The sequence below is a fragment of the Labrus mixtus genome, chromosome 7, assembly GCF_963584025.1.
Source record: "Labrus mixtus chromosome 7, fLabMix1.1, whole genome shotgun sequence".
NCBI classification, from domain to species: Eukaryota; Metazoa; Chordata; class Actinopteri; order Labriformes; family Labridae; genus Labrus; species Labrus mixtus.
The window spans coordinates 31351041-31371040 of NC_083618.1; the positions used below are offsets into that span (position 1 = coordinate 31351041).

At 44.3% G+C, this 20000-nt stretch overlaps 3 protein-coding genes across 5 annotated transcripts in view; 1 reads left to right on the forward strand and 2 right to left on the reverse strand.

The window, feature by feature from the left end:
• The first annotated feature begins 7 nt into the window (after positions 1 to 7).
• On the forward strand, positions 8 to 2221 carry LOC132977179 (achaete-scute homolog 5-like). The gene is made up of 2 exons (XM_061041622.1): positions 8 to 81; positions 1370 to 2221. The coding sequence occupies exon 2, from the start codon at positions 1441 to 1443 to the stop codon at positions 1897 to 1899; it is 459 nt and encodes a 152-aa protein (XP_060897605.1). The 5' UTR covers positions 8 to 81; positions 1370 to 1440; the 3' UTR covers positions 1900 to 2221.
• A 2385-nt stretch (positions 2222 to 4606) lies between these two features.
• On the reverse strand, positions 4607 to 11252 carry LOC132977172 (protein phosphatase 1 regulatory subunit 15B). Of its 3 annotated transcripts, none has more exons than XR_009673776.1 (3): positions 8513 to 11252; positions 6305 to 6654; positions 4607 to 6193 (listed from the first exon to the last, which is right to left on the reverse strand). XR_009673776.1 is itself a non-coding variant. In XM_061041613.1 (2 exons), the coding sequence occupies exons 1-2, from the start codon at positions 10493 to 10495 to the stop codon at positions 6442 to 6444; spliced, it is 2196 nt and encodes a 731-aa protein (XP_060897596.1). In that variant the 5' UTR covers positions 10496 to 11252; the 3' UTR covers positions 4607 to 6441. The 3 variants fall into 3 exon arrangements, 1 of the variants encoding a protein (XP_060897596.1); XR_009673775.1 differs by having other exon boundaries at positions 6268 to 6654; XM_061041613.1 differs by having other exon boundaries at positions 4607 to 6654.
• Positions 11253 to 14408: 3156 nt separating this feature from the next.
• pik3c2b (phosphatidylinositol-4-phosphate 3-kinase, catalytic subunit type 2 beta) overlaps positions 14409 to 20000 on the reverse strand; it is a gene marked incomplete at its 5' end in the record, with an annotated part of 18252 nt that continues 12660 nt past the window's right edge. The window contains 4 exons of the mRNA XM_061041727.1: positions 14409 to 16111; positions 16292 to 16420; positions 17185 to 17291; positions 19102 to 19177. Coding sequence (XP_060897710.1) covers positions 15920 to 16111; positions 16292 to 16420; positions 17185 to 17291; positions 19102 to 19177 — 504 coding nt within the window. The remainder of the gene's footprint in view (positions 16112 to 16291; positions 16421 to 17184; positions 17292 to 19101; positions 19178 to 20000) is intronic.

The following is a 20000-nucleotide window of genomic DNA, read 5'->3' on the forward strand; positions in this document are numbered from 1 at the left end:
TCGGCGAGTAAGAGCAGGTAAAGCTTCAGTGTCTCATCCTGCAGCCTCAGAGGAGGAGAGCGACAGCAGCATCCGAGGAAGGTGAGACAAAGACGACATCACACTCTGAATAAAAACATTAAATTAATATGAATGTTTTCATGTAAAATGTTTCTCCGCTCACGTTTACTCACTGAAGTTTATTCTGATGCTCATAAAACTTCTGAACTGATTTTATAGATATTTAAATTCTTCACAGAAAATGCAGAAAGCATGAACTAATGTTGAACTTTTTCTGCTTTATTGATATGAATCTGTTTTCTACTCGATGGGACGCTGTGTTAAAGGTGTTGTCTTGTTGTTTCTGATCTCCTACACACACGCCTCATGACACACGTCGGTAACGCTTTGGTACCTTTTGATTCTATGGATCATTTCAAAAACACATGGTATGAAAAAGTGTCAGAGATTTTAAATACCTGGTGTGTGCAGAAGTTTGATTGTTGCCTTGGACGTCTGTTTGTGTTGCCATGGTTTCAAACGGGTCGAGATGTCGGTTGATTACTAATTCTGGTATCGGCTCTACTCCACGTTCCTCGTTGGAGCTCAGGCGGCGGGCTGCTCCTCTGATGTTACCTTTCAAAATAAAACAAGGAAAATCACAGCCGGTTTCACATCTGCACTCCTGAAATCCTCCTGATCTGGTTGTTCACATATTCTCCCCGTCTGACAGGAGGGGGGGGGGGGGGAACGACTCTCATCCTTCATCAAAACATTCACCCCCCGTACAGTGTGTGTCCATCGAGACATGAGCTAATCACACCTATTTGGTTTTTTGAACCAGGCTGTAAACATGTTAATCTCTGCTGTAAAAACAGACTTTTTAGAATGGGTGTGTATGTGACTTCCTGTGCTTCTGCAGCCAGCCTCTAGTGGACACTCCAGGAACTGCAGGATGTTACACTTCAGCATCAGGTTAATTTTTCAACACAAGTTTTATTTTTACAACTCATCAGTTTTGATTTGATGAAGGATAAGAGTTATTCACAATAAGGCGTGTAGCTGACCTGATTGACAGGTGGGCGCGGTGTAACGGTTTGTCAGGAGGTTTAAAACCCGCCTCAGCTCCAGCTCTCAGCCTGTCGTTAGGTTGACTGAGGACAGGTGTGTGTGTGTGTGTGTGTGTGTGGAAGGCTGTGTTTATTATTTTCTTCATAAAAACAAAATGTTCTTAAAATCTATTTTTCTGGTCGTGTCATGATCGGGGTCGTAGTATGACCAGGAGTTTTGTGCAGGTGTATTATATTTGTTATATTTAGGCCAACATGGTTTATGAGGTCTGGGGTTCATCGTCCCGTTAAAGTGACTCTGTGTCTTCTTTGTGTCTCAGCAGGACTCTAACGGTCTGACGATGACCCGTCACTGAGCTCTCTGCTGCTCTCAGGTGTTTCAGGTCTCATCATGTCTTACCTGAGCTTCAGTCTGTCTCCCTCTGCTGGACACTGTGAGAACAGCAGCGTCTCTCAGCGCTCTCTGTCCAGCTCCGTCCCCTTCCTCCTCTACCCCTCCACCATGGACCACTACAAGAGCCCCCTGAGGGGCCCCGGCCTCCTGCCCTACCTGTCCCCCTTCCACGCCCACGGACACTTCAGCGTCTATGAGTGTCCCTTTGAGCCGGCGTTCATCCAGAAGCGAAACGAGCGAGAGCGTCAGCGGGTGAGGTGCGTGAACCAGGGCTACGCCAAGCTGAGGGACCACCTGCCGGGTCAGAGCGCCGACAAGAGGCTGAGCAAGGTGGAGACGCTGAGGGCCGCCATCAGGTACATCAAATACCTGCAGGGTCTGGTGGAGCTGGAGGACGGCCCGTCTCCCGACGCCTCGTCACCCGGAGGAGAGTCTGAGGGGGTCACAACCTGCTGAGACCGCCGACTTCCTGTTTACTGTTTCAACTTGAACTGAGCTGCAAACACGACGAGCCCGGCCCTCCGAGAACATCAGAAGAAGAGACGTTAAAAAACTGTAGAGAAAATGTTCTGTTGTGTGTTTCTGTTAAAGATGTTTATGAAGTTATCGATGTAATGAACGGGTCCAGGATGCATTTTCAAAGAGAACTTTTTTTACACTGAGGACTTCGTTTTGACCATCGCCTGTAAATTATTAACACGTCTAGGTCTCCGTCCGATGGTTAAAATGTCCCTGTGACGGGCGCTGGCTGAACTTCCTGTCCGTCTTGAGTCCATCAGCTGTGATGAAACTGAATTTACTTTCATAATGTAAAAAAACTAAATAAAAAAATTCTGAAAGTGCTCGACGTCTGCAAACGACCCTGTGGCGTGCTCGCTTCTCTCCAAAGCTGCATTTACACATTTTTAATTACAGTTGAATGTTGAAGACATCATGTTATAAACTCACATTAAAGGTCACATATGATGTTTAATCCTCTTCTCCATGTTCCTCTAACTCTAACATGTGTCTCTAGTCCGTCTACAAACCCCCCAATGATGAGAAAAGTCCATCCTCTCCGTCTTCTGCCTGCTCCACTTTTCAGAAAATGTGTGCTCAAACAGGCCGTTTGGAGATGTTCCCTTCATGACATCACAAAGGGCAGTAGCCCCTCCCCCAGGTGGGTGACACTCCCACAGCTAGGTGTTTGTTCTGCCCTCTGAATCTGCTACTCACCTGTCTCAGTGAACAATTCTAGTGTTTCAAGTGTTACCTACGGTGGCCCTGAAGGTCAAATTTCTATTAATATAATAAAATTTTTTCACAGAAGGTGAATGTTATTTTTCAGTACTGTTACGCCCCACCTTCAGGCGGCGCTTTGGGGCGAACAACAAACCAAAAATTCACTCAATAAAACACATCGTACATCTTACCAAACTGTCTCTACCTGAAGCCAGCACTGAGGCCAGGAGAGGCGCTCAGAGGCCCGGTGCACCTCGTTAGGTGATCAGTAGCTTCACCTGGGCAGAGCTGGAGACAACAGCAGGTGAGAAGGGACAAACAACACAGGGAACAACAAACAGCTGTATCACCTACAGGAAATGTTTTTTGAAGTTTCATGACATATTTTAACTTCTATAAGAATAATTTTGCATTTAGTGAAATATGTTTTTAGCAGTTATTAAGTCTCTGTGCTTGTTGACCTTCAGGGCCACCATAGTTAATACTTGAATCACTTTAATTGTTTTACTTCAAAAACAAACTCACACCTTTTCAGTGAGACAGGTGAGTAGCAGAGGAATAAATCCATCAAACATTGAAGGCTGTCGAATGTTGAAACAATCGGTAACCAAAGGTTGCTGATTTTTGTGTGAAATTTAAACAAAGTTCTGGTTGTTATCCACAATTCTTTGACAATTTAAGACATCTTATATCCCAATAATTGGTGCCTAGGATTTTATTTTTGTTGACCTGGTATCCAAACAAGTATTGACCTAGTTAAATCTATACTGGAATCATATTGAAGTTTTAAAATCTGGTGTTGTGACGACACTAACAGATTCATTTCAAACCAGCCACAAGGATTTCTGTGAAATAAATTCCAGTCTTCATATGAAGGTGGAAACAGGCGACACACAGAGGCAGCGTCACTAATCTGTGATACGTTTAAGAGGAGAGAGAGAGTGAAAGGAAAGGAGTCAGTGTGATCGTTAAATATTGATTTAATATTTAATCGTCAAACTCAGACGTGAGGAAATGATGAAGCAGAGCGAGCCCGACCTCCCAGACAGAAGATGCGTTAGAAAAATAAAAAGCATTTTGGATTAAAATATGAACAAAGATTTAGTGGCTCTGTTCCAGCGGCTTCCCAAAGATCTTTTCTTTGCACGCTTTCATTTTTAACCATCAGTCAGACGACATCAGTCTCCATCAGACCACATGGAGACTCACTGTGAGCACATCAAGATAAAAACACTGACACAAAGAACCTCTGCTCGACAGTCTGACACATTCTGATAAAAAGAGAACCATGAGGTTTTCTAATCTGAGCGTTGTTTCTTTAAAGTTTAGAATCTAAGTGATGAATCGTTACAAACATCTCGCAGCAGTGAGACGGGCTGCGTGGTGATCTTCGGTCGAGCCATTCAAAGCCGTTGTTTTTGTCCCTGACAGGCTCCGATAGTTACTCTAAGTGTGTGACATCATGACTGCTGACTTATAATAAAATACTTTGTAGGATCAAAGAAAAGGTTCCTAAAAATCTGTTTGACTTTTTTTTCCTCTGTTTTAGTCTTTTGCTGCTCGGCGTCTTTATTTCCTCTGCTGATCGTCAGTTTGAAGACGTTTATATTCTGTGGACGTTTTTATTTCAAATTAATTCAAAGTAATTTAAGAAGCTTCTCTGTCGATTTATCGCGTCATCACATATCTCTCTGTTTTCTGACAACACAAAAACAAACAACTGGTTTATCAAGAAAGAAGCAAAAGTCACATTCATGTTCCAGTGAGCGTCGAGTCTGTTTGTCATCATCTATTTGTTACCTTATCTGTTTTCTTTTTGGTTTTATCTCCAGAGGAATCAGGAAGCAGCTGAGTGTGACGAGCAGACGTGGCTCCTGATTGGACGGCTCATTTGAAGACGTCGTGCAGCTGCTTTGCATTAAGAATCAAACTGTTGACACGAGAAGTGAAACAGAGGGAACACTTTTTATACCTTTAAAGACGAGCGTCTTCAGATGGCGATGACTGAGTTTCCTGGACTAATCTGGACGCTCATATGAGATCTCAGTGACTCAGAACACAGCTGGTTGTTGATCATCAGTGATCATGTGACATTCTGAGCGAGCAGGTGGAGGAACATTTTCTACATTTAGGACATAAATTCAAATCACTCGGTTTTAAAACACTTCTCTTCTCACTCACACACGAGCGAGCGATCTTTGGCTTGAAGATAAAACTGAAAGCTGTTCAGGGAAACGAAACGAAATACTGAAAGAAGTCAAATATCGTTCATCAGGTTTCCTTTAACTCTGTACTTCATTGATTTTAACTCGAGTAGGGGGGCGAGGTGAATGCAGCTGCAGAATGATTTCAAACGTGTCACAAAGAGCAGCTGCTGTTTTCATCCAAAGTTTAAGTCAAATCAGAGCGGACATATTTTAGATTCATCCGTTAGTAGACCAAACCAGAGTAGGCAAAAGGTCTATCTGGTGTCTTTCCTAACACAAACAAACAGAAATGTATTTAAACAGAAATCTAGATTCATTTGATTTGCGTCGTGTGTCGACACTGTGGGTTTCAACAAGAAAATTGTTCTTATTTGAGGTGAAAACAGCAGCGTGTTCCTGCGTCTGTAGCGTTAACCTTTGGCACAAAAAAGGAACAACGTGAAGCCGATGAGGACGTGAGGGGGACAAACTGATGTGAGGTCAGGAAAACACTGAAACTGATGAGGAGCTGTAGACATCTGTTTGACCCTGTAAATAAAAACACTGAGGTCTCCACTGAAACTCTCCTCACAGTGATTAAGCCCTTCACACCCCCGTTAGTGTTTTTACAGTTCGTTATGAAGCCGCCCTGATTTGTGTTGGATAAGTCTAGTATGTCCAGAAAGACAAAGCTGCAGAAACAAGCGTGGACTCAAAAAAAACAAACAGGTCAAGTCAGTTAAGAGTTCAGCAGCTCTCAGTCTGTCCATCTGCTCTTTCTCTCTCTGTGTCTCTATTAGTGTCTCTAAACATGTGCAGCCTCTCATATCCTCAGCTGACATGTTCAACTATGAGATCGTCCTCATACTAGATACAAAGGAGAGCTCAATCGTCCTCATGCATCTCAGACGTAGAGGACAGGTCGATCGTCCTCATGCATCTCAGACGTAGAGGACAGGTCGATCGTCCTCATGCATCTCAGACGTAGAGGACAGGTCGATCGTCCTCATGCATCTCAGACGTAGAGGACAGGTCGATCGTCCTCATGCATCTCAGACGTAGAGGACAGGTCGATCGTCCTCATGCACCTCAGACGTAGAGGACAGGTCGATCGTCCTCATGCATCTCAGACGTAGAGGACAGGTCGATCGTCCTCATGCACCTCAGACGTAGAGGACAGGTCGATCGTCTGAGATGCATGAGGACGTAGAGGACAGGTCGATCGTCCTCATGCACCTCAGACGTAGAGGACATGTCGATCGTCCTCATGCATCTCAGACGTAGAGGACAGGTCGATCGTCCTCATGCACCTCAGACGTAGAGGACAGGTCGATCGTCCTCATCTCAGACGTAGAGGACATGTCGATCGTCCTCATGCATCTCAGACGTAGAGGACAGGTCGATCGTCCTCATGCACCTCAGACGTAGAGGACAGGTCGATCGTCCACATGCACCTCAGACGTAGAGGACAGGTCGATCGTCCTCATGTGTCATAGACAAACAAATTGGATCTCTTTTCCCCCATTGTGAGGACATAAAGGTCTTGTGGTTTTTGTCCTCAAAGCGTCCTGATGCAGAGAACAGTTGGTCCTCATGCGTCCTGCACGTAGAGGATGGCGAGGCGGCGGTACACCAGGGTTCGGTGCTGCGGCTGCAGGCAGTAGGCGATGCTTTGCTCCACCTCCTCGCAGCGTCGAAGGAACCTGCAGCGGTCCCGGGCCAGCTCCTCCCAGGGGCCCCGACGGTCCTCCTCCTCCTCGCTACAGCTGGCGAAGAACTCCTCCACATTGTCACAGAAACGAACCTGAAAAGAACAGGAGAAGAAGAAGAGGAGTCCTGAGTGAGTGATGCTCAGAAACTAATTCAGGAAGTTTGAGGATTCCCAATGAACACGTTTTCACTCTTACTCTCAGCTGAACGTAGAATTAAACACAGAAAGATGAACCAACAGACATGCTGGAGGAAGAGAAATTAAACTGTCACAAAAATAAGTAGGTAGTTGTTACTTTCAGCTGGGTGCAGAATATTCTACTCAAGTCTTATTAAACGTGTAACTCTATGAACCATATGTTCCTGAAGAAATATAATTTATTCAACATTGATAATTTCATTTTTACTCTGATAACTGCCAGATATTTAAAATTATTAATAATCTTGCACCCCCTCCCCTTAGAGAATGCCTGGCCCAACCCAGCTGTGGCAGAACTGGGAGGACTCAAGCATCCACCAGGGGGGACTGTGTGTCACAGTTCAGAAGGACGACATTTGGTCAATCTGCCTTTTCAATTACAGCAGAGAAGAAGTGGAACTCTATACTCACAGATATTAGAAATTTAGGAAGTCTTGCAGAGTTTAAAACCAAGCTGAAGTTCTGGCAAAACTGTAATCACTAATGTTTGCCCTGCACATCATGCTGATCTACTTTTTATAACAATTGACTTTTTTTTTAAATAGTGTTCTATGCAGTGTTTGTTAATATTTATGGATTTAATCTGATATTATTAAGTGTAATGTTACACAAATTGATTTTTTATTTTATTTTACATATTCTGGATCATGTACTTTCTGCTATGTATTATTTGTTTACCTTCCCAGGGACAACAGATGCAATTACATTTAATTGTGCGCTGCCCCTGTAAAAATGAACAATAAAATAAAAAATGTTTAATAGATTTTACTTAAATCTTGTGATTAACTTTGACACATATTAAGGTTCTGTCCAACTTCCTTGCCACAGTTTAGTTTTTGAATGTTCGGCATTAAAAGTGTGTCCTATACACGAGGAGAAACTTTGTGAGTTTCACTTGCAGTCATCTTGTTTCATCACATGAAGAGCTGCGGTGGAATACAGAAACTAGGGCACTCCGTGTTTTAAAGAAAGAAACTCCAGCTGGAAAAGAAACCTATCACAGTGTTCAAATTTACTTCTAGATGTCACGTCGACTCTTTGTTTGGGACTTGGTCATATTTGTTTTGAAATTTCCCCATCAGGTCTGTCAGAAAGTACACGATCAAAAACTCCCTCTCTCTCGTGTCAGGGCTTTGCTTTATTTATACCCATGATGTTGATGTGTTCTATCATCTACATGTTCTCTGATGGACAGTTTTGTTTTATATGTATTTATTTTGCTTTGAGACAAACTGGGACCAAAACACTCTGACAGTATTTGTATCGCAGAAGGAACCTCCTGGAGCTTTAGCCGCTCCACAGATGGAGGTCGGTGCTCTCAGAGACCTTAGACGTTCAAAATATAAAACAAGACTCCTGCTCTCGGGCAGAATCCAAAGACTGTACTGGAGCACAGAAAACCACTCAAGGCAAATGACTAACGTTTCAACGCACTGCGTCTTCCTCAGAATCAAACAGAAATGGTACAGATGTGAAAAAGTTAAAAACACTCCTACTCGTAGTCCTTCATTAAATCAGTATATGAACGGTTTGTGTCAAATTATGGACAATTTAAACTTCACTTTTTTCTTTGGGGACCGTTCATAGGATGGAAGGACAACTTTCCCCCTTATTTTCCCGCCTTCATTTAAAGTTTCTTTTAGACCTGTGGATGGGAATTTATCCTTAATGTCACTAAAGATTAAAAGAAGAATCTAATAACGATTTACAAAAACCATCAAAGTGATTTTCAACTGAAGGTAAAGAAACTGACCTTTTTGATTTTGCTGTTGGAGCCGGAGGAGATGCAAAGTTCGGAGAAGCCGCTGTCCAGCCTCTCCTCGGCCTCCTCCTTCCTGTACTCAGGTGGAGATGTTGGGTTGTGGTGAGTGGAGCGAGGTGAAGTCTGGGAGGTCTTTCTGGGCTTGGCTCTCGCACGATGCCCTGCCTCAGCAGAACCTTGAGTCCTGATCGTGGCCTGGAAGTTAAAGGGGCTGTAGGGATCTGAGGAGCAGCTGAAGGAGCTCAACAGGCGGAGGCTCTCTGCTTCATCCACCTCGCTGGCCGAGGTCGAGTCATCCCACGTGTCGTTTCCAGAAGGAGGTGATGAGGAGGTGAGCTGAGGGGAGGAGAGAGGGAGTGAGGTTAGGTCAGGAGAGGAGTCAGGGGTGGACTGGGTGGAGGAGAGAGGCGTGGAGGTGGGGATAGTCCTTGGTGGGGTGCTGTGGGTATGCAGACGGGCAGTGAAGTTTCGAGGGTTGTATGGGTCTGCACTTTGGCAAAGTGAGGTCCACAGCCGCTCCGCTTCAGAGTCCGCCTCGCTGTCCGAGTCTGCATCATCGTCTTCATCGTCCTCATCAGAGGAGTCGGACAGATCAGACGAGCCCTCGCTGTCAAAGCCATCATCATCATCATCATCATCATCATCGTCCTCACTGGACTCCCTGTCTGACTGGCTGCTGTCGTCGTCACTGCAGGGGCAGCCCATGATGAAGGCGATGGCCTTGTTCTGGCATTGGGGGTTTGTGAGCGCCATCGCCTCCACAGACTGACCCTCCTCAGCCGTTACTTCCTGGTTGTCCTGGTTGTCTTGTGCACCTTCTTCCTCGTCTGCCTTTCCTGCTGTAGACTCGGCCTCCTCAGCAGTCCCCTCCTCCATCTCCGTCTTGATGGGGGCGCTGGTTTCAGTGGATTGGAGCTCCTGCTGAAGCAGCTCTTTACTCGGTGGTTTCACCATGTACAGGTGGCACATCTGGACATGCTCCTCTTCCAGACTGGAGTAACCATTGTCCTGATCCGGGGTCAGAACTGCCACCTCACTGCAGGCGGCGGCAGATCCTGATCTGCTCAGGTGGTCACTGATGCTGAGGTGCTGGTCAGGTGTGGATGCCTTTGTGTTCTGGGCTGTTTGAAGGCCTCCATTGTTGGCCGGCTGGTCTTTGTGGTCAGTCGGTCCGGTGTTTTCTCCAAGCGTCCATCCCCCGATGTCGCTCTGGACAAACGCAGCGGTTGTTTCTGCAGCAGAGGCATTTGTCTCAGCCGCTGGTTGTTGTGGACAAAGCAGGCCTGTCACATTCCTCTCATCGGCTCGGGTCTGTGAGCCCTCCTCACCTCCCCAAAAGCTGCCCCACCATGTCCTGCTTTTACCCCCATTGCTCTTGAGTGAAGAGCTGACCACCTCTGTCACCCACTCCTTTTCACCTGCGGGGTTTATTTCCTGAGAAGACACCAAACCCAGTCGAACATGACTGAGAACAGTCCTGACAGAAGAGAAATATCCCACCTGAGTCTGCTGGCAGACATTCACTCCTTCTGCACTTTGAATACCCATTTCCCTCAGAGAATCAGGGGTCAGCCAGGGTAGAGACCCGCTGTCTGTGGGCTCCAGGAGGCCGGGTGCTCCGTGGTGCTGACAGCGCAGGTAGGTCAGGTGAGGGGTCAGGTGAGGAGCCGGGTGCTCTGTGAGAGGCATGATGTCATCCAGCTGTCTTAAAAACTCTCTTTCTTCATCCTCAAATCTGTTTTTAAAGTCCCCACTCATCCATCCGGCTCCTCTGTCAGGCAGCGCAGGATTCCGGGGCCGACCGGGGAGATATTTTTGGAGGAATGACATCGCGGGCCTGGACACCACGGAGAGCAGGCCGATCCACGAGCTTTCCTGACTGTGGAGGCCTGGGGAGGCGACTCCGTGCCCGGCGGGAGAGGACGAGCTCTGCCCGCTCGATAACTGTCCCTCACTGCTCATATTTCTGAACATTTTAATCAACTCAAAAAAAGTGCAAAATAGTGATTATATGAAAATAACCTGAGCAGCAGGATTAAATATCTCTGTAGTTTAGCTGCTAATCTGACAGCTGTCAAACTGTAGGAGTCTGCAGCCCGGGCAGATTTAAACACTTTCCATTTTAAACACTTCAGTCCTTTTATTAAACATCGTCTTTACTCTGACTGGAACACACAACCAGCGTCACCTCCAGAGGGAACCCAGGAAACATCGTCTTTACTCTGACTGGAACACACAACCAGCGTCACCTCCAGAAGGAACCCCGGAAACATCGTCCGTGAGCCCGGCGCGCTGCTGGGAGTGATGGTTAGACTTCTTTCTGGTGACAGAACTGGAGAGCGAATACAGAGAGAACACATTTAAATCCCGGTATGAAGTAAAGTCCAGGCCGGTAGAACAAAGAAAAGCCATTTTAGACTGGGTTAGAGATCCGTGTGTGGGAGTCCTCCTCTCAGCCGGTGAAGCTAGCACGTTAGCTTAGCAGGAAAGCTAGCTTAGCGGTTACTTGACAAAACGCGCGACGGTGGATTTTAAATATCCCTTCAAAACAAAGCGATTTATTCACTTCGTTGTCAAGTTTACACCGTTAACTCGCCTCCTAATGTTAATACTGTTTCGTTTTCTCCTCTTCAGTGTGATTTCAGCCGTCGTTTCGCTTCCGTCTGTCCGTCTTTACGCTGCAGTGTGAGATTTCATCAGACAGTTGAGGGACCGTCGCGAAATACTCCACTTTACGTTAAACGCAGAATCAGCGCGCAGGGAGCGTCAAGGTGTTACCGAACCTTAAAAAAGCGTGTGACAGCTGCTCTGTTACGTAATCCAAAGTGAGTCCAAGGATCCCATGTGCCAATCTTCAGTACGGCCACGTGTTTATCAGCTTGAGCCTCCCACACATAAACCCACAGGTCCCTAACTGAGACCACGAGCTGTGTTACAGGCTGCAGGATCAAGGACATGCATGAAACACTCTCCGTCTTTAAATACACTTTAAAGGCAGCCCGAGGAGACTGTGAGGCCCCATACAGACGCACTACATTGGGACAAACTGTTCTGTCAGTCAAAGGAACTAAATATTGGAATATTCTCCCACTCACAATAAGAGACTCACAAACATATGCAACCTTCAAAACACACCTCAAACAAGTCTGTGACCACCTTTAACCTCTATTATTGTCTTGTGCCACTTGTGCCTTTGTATTTGTATTTTATTTGTAATTTGTCTTTCTCTTACCTGCCGAGGGACAACAGATGGAAACTAACACTTCAGCACTTTTTTACAGCTGTTCATTAATATGCACTGTCCCTAACAAATAAAGAAATAAAAATACAAATACAAATTTACATGCATTTTATGAAGCCAAGTTTTGAGTATTCCTTATAGAAAAGCAAGTCATACAATTAATTTTTTAAATGTTATTTTACTTTCAGCTTTAAATCAATATAGACATATATGTTTTATCATAAAATAGGCGACATGGTTTTCTATATCCCAAAAGCTTTAAGCACATTTCCTGATTCCCTCCCAATGCTGGGCCTGAAAGTCAAATGCACAAATATTTCATGATTGCAAAACAGGCGCCAAAAATATTTCAGGTAATGCAAAGGTGTGGACGGAGGGAATGAGGAAGAGACATGAAAGGAGGGAGAGAAGCAGAATGTGCAGACGCTTGGTTTTAAGACATAAAGGCAGTGAGGAGAGAAGAAAACAGGAAGGAAAATAGGTTTAAGAAAAGAACTCGATAAGCTATTGTTTTTTCAGTTCAAGTTTATTTTGTAGTGCAAATAATACAAAACATGTTTCAAAATGAAAGTTACACATTAATAAGAGCCTGTGGGTCAGAATCACATTTTCATTAGCGTCAGTATTTACAGTACATTAAGATTCAGTTCACTTTGAACTTACATTCTCTCCCCGGGGGCTCAAACTCCGCCCACCTTCACCGAACAACGCCCTTCTCCGTCACATCAACATGTAGGATTTTATTAAGAATGCTTCAGAGTCATCGCTTCAGATTTCATAAAGATGCAGTTTAAGAAAAGAAGACGGCTGTGGCTGGCTTTACTTTTGAATATCTGATTTTCAACCGACGCTTTTCATCGACTTCATCATGTCCCCAAAATGATCAACATTTAAAATAAAGGCTGTTTAAACAAACTTAGTCCCAGCTACAGGAGAGCACGAGGGGAACAAATAAAGCTGGATTAAATTTAAGGATCACATATTGTCCTCATGTCCACCTTTCATGTTGTCAGCCTGTGAAACCTTGCAGCTCATTAAACTCATTATTGATCGTATAGTGGCGTCTGTAAAACCCTGGAAGCCTTCTGAGGGTGCAGAACGCTGCAGGGCTGCCAGGGGAGGGCTACTCTCCTGAGCTGGGAGAAGAGAGTCTATGTTTCAGCAGCTTCATTGAGGCTTGAAGCCGTCTGGTGAAATTCTTTGTTTCATATTGGGGGAACTATGGCGTGATTTACAGAACAAGTCGTTTAGCGCCCCCTGAAGACTGACCCTGGGATTACTCTGACATACGTTTACTTCATGATCTGAAACTTTGACCACGATTAGTTTGGGCATCGAGCATTGTAACACTATATGGGAGTTTAAAAGTGGGAATCAGCAGAATAGGTCGCCTTTAAATATCTAAGGAAAACATTTAGGATTCAGTGTTTTTTTTTTCTTCCTGAATTCAGTTAGTTTCAGCGACGTCATCCATTGGTTTCTTAAAGGCGTCTTGAAGCCCAACTGAACTATAGAGACTAAAATCTTTTTCTAACCCGGCTGTAAACACGTTTATTCACATGTCATCACGGGACCTAAAGCAGATTTCTTGGCTTCTGCAGACAGCCTCTAGTGGACACTCGAGGAACTGCAGTTTTCTCTATTGGCTTTATTTTTGGGGGGTTTTAACCATGTTGCACATTTAGGACGAGAGCGTTGAACAGTTCAGGTGAGGAGAGTTTGTTTCCTGCAGTTTCACCCCCTCGCTTTGTCTCGTCTACAGCGCAAAAACAACGTGCAGGAAATCGCTCAGTCCCCTTTAAGATTCACCGCAACCTGGATTATTAGAAACCCACAGAGGCAGTTTTAAAAATGGACACAAAATCTTTCTCAAAAAGTACAAAAATCACACACAGAGAGGATTAAAAAGAAAAAAAAACAAAGGAATGAAATGTAGGAACAGAAATGGGAGCATGGCGAGCTGAAAGGCAAAGTGAGCAGCAGCGCCTCCTGCAGGCGGGATCTGTCAGACTGTAAGAAGCTCTCATGCACCACAGATAGAAAATCCAATCCACACACCCTCACTATAAAAATATCCTGCAGTCTGCTAACTGTCTGTACACATGCTCCGCTTCAGCTACTCCCTGTTAGCAACATTAATGCTAAAGCTCTGTACACACAACAACACACACTGCAGCTCACAAGGTTAAAAATCTTCTTCTGTACACCTTTTCTCAGTTTGTTTGTGTTTCACGGCTCATACTGACCACGTCTTTATTCTCCAGACACAAAAAGCTGCAAGAAAAATGTTTCTGGAAATCTTTAAATGAAGCTTTTCAGTCCTGGAAAATCCTGGAAAATGACTCAACAGGACAAAGAACGGGGTTCATTCTTCTGATATGATGCAGGATCTCACAGACCATTTCTGACTGTATTCAAGAAAGTAAAATGTGACGGTAACAACACCTCACATTCATCTGAGTAATGTGTACACAGCAAGAAAAAAAAGTAATCGCTGAGAAATCAAAACTGAAGTAAAGTCAGTGAATATTTTTCCATCTAGAGCCATGGTTCTCAACTGGTGGGGCGGGACCCAAAAGTGTTTTTTAGGGGTCGTGGATGTGTGCAAGGGATGTGTGCAAGGGATGTGCGCAAGGGGCACAGTGGCAAAAATGTGTAGTAGGTCAAATCATCTGCCATTAAATGACAAGAGAAGAAGACGAATTATAAGGTAGCACGGCCGAATCGAAATATGACACCGATAAATGAAGGACTGCTAACTTTTCATGAAATACTTTTGAAAACGTTCAGAGGTTTGTGTTGGGATTTGGTTGTTTAGGAGGTGTCGGAGGTTCCTGAGGCTTCACCAGTTAAGAACCACTGACCCAGAGGAGGTTCGTCTTTATCATCATCAGAGTGTTTTGACAAGAAACGCCTCAATCTGTCGTCTCCTCAACATAAACCCTTGATTCAGGCTGAGTGCAGAGCGTCTGTACATCTCATATCTGCAGACAACAGACTGGATCACAAGGGGTTAAAACTGCAACAAAAATGTTCCCATGTTTTGTTTAATTTGAACCAACATGAAATGAATATCTAGTAAAGTCGGCAAAATGTTTCGAGACTTTGATACCACAAGTTTACCAACAGTCGATCTGAACTTTAAGAAGATTTAAACAATCGACATCTTCAGTCATAATTTCACCAAAAGAGAGAGAGAGTTGTACAAAGACGTTGCAGTTTTAAGCAGTGTGCAGTAGTCCTGTCACTTTGTTCAAAAACTCAAATTCAAAAGGATTTAGAACATAACACATTGATGTCGCTGCGGCACAGACACAAAACATTTTCATTTCTTAATTTTTACCAAACTGATGCAACACTGAGCCTGAAACAGTCTGAAGCTAGATCAGGATCCAGTGCAGCTCTCTTTATATTCACAATATTACTCGCCGCCGAAAACACCCGTTCAGACCTCACAGACGCTCATGGTACACAAATGTTTGCGAGCCAGCTTGGGAGAGTTTCAGGTTTGTCTCTCCACCAATCAGTGGGCTGCTGTCTGTAAGTTTGCACATCCTGAATCACGCCGCTGTTGCTTTTGTCACAACATTAATGTCTTCATTTAGTGATGGCAATGAGAGCGCCCTCTGCTGGATCAAACTGCAGACCGCCTGATTCGCTGATAGTCTTTATGTTTTGAATTTGAACATCTGGTGTGCAGGAGGTCCCATGCGAGCCAATGTTTGGTGCCTAGGACTCTTTTGTTGTTGTTGTGGTATCAAATAAAGTTTGATTTTTGCTTCTTTAATTTAAGTTATTGTGAAAACATTAATACTTAGTTAGTTTAACGTCTGACATTTTAAGTGATTTCATTGGACAGTTTGTTAAAGGATCTCATCATGAAATAAATCTGCCTCACTGACTTTAAACTTCTTAAATTAGTGTCATTTTTAATCCAATAAATTAAAAACAAAACTCAGATTTTCAGTCTGCGATCCAGAAAGAAACTAAAATCGTTATCCTGATGGTTTCAGTGAAGTTAATCTGAAGCTTTAAACTCTAAACCTTCAGCTCCCTCAAACACAGAGGGAGGATCAGCCACACGGCTTTTACTTTTATCTCCTCTCAGGGAGAACTGGCTCTCTTCTTCTTCTCCTACACTTCCTGTTTCCTGTCCCTCAGTGGGCGGAGTCTGAGCTGGCGGCGCCCAGCTGGTGCCAGTCGACCCAGTGCTGACCGGGGACCAGCCTCTTCAGGGGGATGAAGGTCTCTCCAAGCAACGTGTTCTCCCAGAACGCTCCGTCACCCAGAACCCGCAGGTGGATCACCCTCTGGTCCAGGTCGCCCCGAGGGATCCGTTCGTACACCAGCTGCAGAGAGCAAGCAGCAGGAGGACGAAGAAGAGGAGGAAGAGGAAAACAAAAAGGACATTAAAAATAAAAACTGTTTCTGTTGTGTAAACATGAACATCATCAGCATAGAAACAAACGGCTGCTCGTGAACCGAAGAAACAAAGACTCTGATTGGCCGACATGGAGTGCGTTTTGTACCATCTCGTTGTAGGTGGGGTTACAGGTGCGTCGAGCCGCCTTGGTCTTCCTCTTGCTGGTCTTCTGGGGGTCTGGGAGGAGGTACAGTTTCACGTAGGGGTCCGGGTCGGTGCCGTCCTGCAGGGGCTGCTGCAAGAAGAAAAAACAAGCGAGTCCAAGTCAGTTTCACTTTGAGAACATCGGTGATTCTTCACAAAAAACATCCTCAGTTTTATCACTTAAAACAACAAAAACAACTTTAAGTACCGTCTAAAGACCCGATCACACAGAGACGTGTCACCAGCATAACCTTTGTTTTCCTCTGGTACAGCACGCCCGGCGCTCTTTTCTGCTGTAGCTGCATGAGGCGTTTTTCTAGCAGTTTTTGGGCACGTTGAAAAATTAAAAAAATGTTTCCCCTCTTCCTCGTCTAGGCGCAACGCAACGGTGAGAGCTCTACGTTTGCTGGAATCCATTCGTTCCCACTTATTTTCTTGGTCGCCCATATTTGCACGCCGCCCAACATGATTTTCCTCCAGATAAGCTCAGGTGTCTCAGGCGACTCGTCTCTGTGTGATCGGGCTTTAACTACTCAGAGAAATGAACACTTGGACATAAATCAGAGTGATATGAAGTAACCATCACAACATAAATCAGGTCGGTGAAATGTTCATTTAACGTGTTTTTAATTTTATACTTTAAACCAAGTCCCATCTCTTTACATGAAGGAGGCGGAGCTTATGACACATACTAGTAAGGGGAGTTCTAAATCATTTTGGCTTCACTTCTAGGGGGGATGTTGTCTCGTCCATCTTTTTATTCAGTCTATGACCCACACACACACACACACACACACACACACACACACACACACACACACACACACACACACACACACACACACACACACTGACCAGTCCTCGTATGTGCATGACCATGATGAAGAGTTTGTCGTTCTTGTAGGAGATCGACAGTTTGACCTCGCCGAGCTCTTTCCCTGAAGGTGGGGTCCACGTCACCTCTGCAACACACAAACACACACACACTGTTTCATGAAATTCATTCATCTTGGTAACTTTGTGAAATGTATTATTCAAGTCTGTCTACCACCTGTTAGCACTCCTACTTTTGGGTGTCTGAAGCTGTAAACTTATATGGTGAAACACCTAAATTGTAGCAGCTCTTTATTTGTGTAAGAGCCAACCATATGTTGTCAACAACTGTTAGACAAAGAGTCTACATCTGTTAGGATACAAATCAGTGTCAGGTCATCTTTATTGTTTTATAGTGATGTACCCAAATAGAAAGGAATTTGTGGGTTGCACCTTTTAACAGAATATAAGCAGCACTGTAAACACTGTCACTTTGTCAGTCAGCAATTTGTAAGCATGCGTGTTTGGTGAAGTTGTGTGACCTCGGCCGATCAAATGGTGTTATAATCTACAGCCTGTTTCACGATTTCTTCACTGGATTTATACAGCAGAAACAACCCCCACCTAACACACACACACATAAACACAAACACACACACACATGTACACAGAAGAGTTAAAGCAGTTGTAATCAGTTAAAATGTATAAACAGTTGATTGATTGTCATGAGGTGTCGTTTATTTGTAGTGTTGTTACTTTAACCAGTGTAACCATTACAGGCGCACCCTGAGGCCCAGTGAGTGTGTGTGTGCTCCAGCTGTGACACACACACACACACACTGATACTGACGCTGGACTTTAAACTGTGCGTGTGTGTATAACAAGTGTGTATCTGTGCAGGCGGCGGGCAGGGGGGGGTTAAACTTTAACACAGTTTTATTTTAATGGATTCGATGGAGCTCTGTGGAACATTCACAGAGTCTGTTTGAGTTCAGATAAGAAGATAATCGTCCCGTCCTGTTTGAACCTGCCGGAGATACTCGTCTGCACGTCGACATCGATCCACAGGTAAGAACGTGGAGGAGAAGCTGAGCCTCAGTGAGATCACAGAAGAACATGGAAGAAGAGAGTGACTGAGTGTTTAAAGGATAACCTGCTCTGAATGTTAAACTACAGCTCCCATGATGCTTTGGGGGATGTTAACAGAAGTCAGTGAGTGACAGCTGGAGCCCAATGTGTTCATCAGATAACAAACAGCTGCTTGTAGTGGTTAGTTTGTGAAACATGTAGACCAGTGGTTCTCAACTTGTCTCGCCTTCCAAACCACAAACTAAACATCTGGTCTGCGACCTCAGACGCAACAAAACACATGACACATGACCGATGGAAAAAAAAAGACGGAACAAAAGCGCTTCACAGACTGTTTGACACAAGTTTTGTTTTCAGGCACACATTTGCAACCCACTGAAAAAAGGCTCTGCGACCCACTTTTGGGTCCTGACCCAACAGTTGAGAAACACTGGTTTAGACCCTTTAAGGCCCGATCAGGAGGGGTGTGGCCTGATTTTCGGTTTGTTGCAAACGCTTCTTTGTCCAAATAATCCTCAAGTGTTTGGTTTAAATACAATTATTTTACTGCTCCGATCTGGAATGAAATTTGATATTTATAATTACAGATCAGGGAGATATTGAGATAAACTGTTAACGTCAGCGAAACGTCACAGAGGCGTAAATATCGCAGCTTGAAACGGCGGTCTGAATATGGCTAACGCCTCCTCATCGGTCACGTGACTGAAAGCTCTGCAGTAAGGAGGCAGGTGAGCTGCTGAAGTAAACTCTGCTGTGATGAATGTGGACTACACCCTAAAAATAAACTGCTGAGTATGTGTGTGTGTGTGTGTGTGAGTGTGTGAGTGTGTGTGCATGTGTGTGTGAGTGTGTGTGTGTGTGTGTGTGTACCTGCTGGTTTGCTGGGTGTACTTCCTGGTGTCTCGTCTCGGGGCAGCGGGTGGAAGAAGGAGTAGACGAGGTCACACTGAAACACACACGTTCAAAGTTCAAAGTTAAACTCTGAAGAGTGAGAGAGGAAACATTTTATATTTAGTTTCACTGCAGGACGCTCTGCTCTATTTAAAGGTCTTTTAAAGTCATGATCATCCGGGTGAAGGCTGCACATGATGTCATCCTCTGCACATAAACTACACGAGGGTTTGTCTTAACATGCAGCTTTTAGAAACATGAAGTCTCACAGATCAGAAAGAGTCACCATATCAGAATTTTACACTTCAGTACGAATCTGGTAAAAAAAAATAAAAAAGAAAGGGTATCGATAAATGTTTTTATACTACAGCAACAAAAATACAAAGGTCCTCGGCATGCAACAAGGGGAACCAAAACTACCTTCTGCAGACAGTCTCAGTTGCAGAGACACGTTGAAAACCATGAAAATGATGGATTTTTATTTTATTTCTGAGTTAATTAATGCACCTTTATTCTGAAAAATTAAAAAAACATTTCTGCTGATGCGTTTACATTAAGTGGCAGTCGTAGGTTTCCATAGTAACCCTGCTTGTCACAGCCTGAAACTTTTATAACTCGATGTTTGGACACACAGAAGGAAGCTGCTGAGTTCATGTGATTAATCATTAAACCGACTGTGGACGCTCAGACGACCTGGTTCTGCAGAGCGAAGCAGGAAGTCACATAAAGCTGCACGACCATAAAAACATGTTTAAAATTGTAAAGATGAAGAAGTCATAAATAAAATAATTTCTCCTGCTGACACAACATGGAACAAGTTAGTTCAGAGTGCAGAGAGAAGAACAGTCCTTCATCCTGCCAAGTTTCTAAAACTGGAA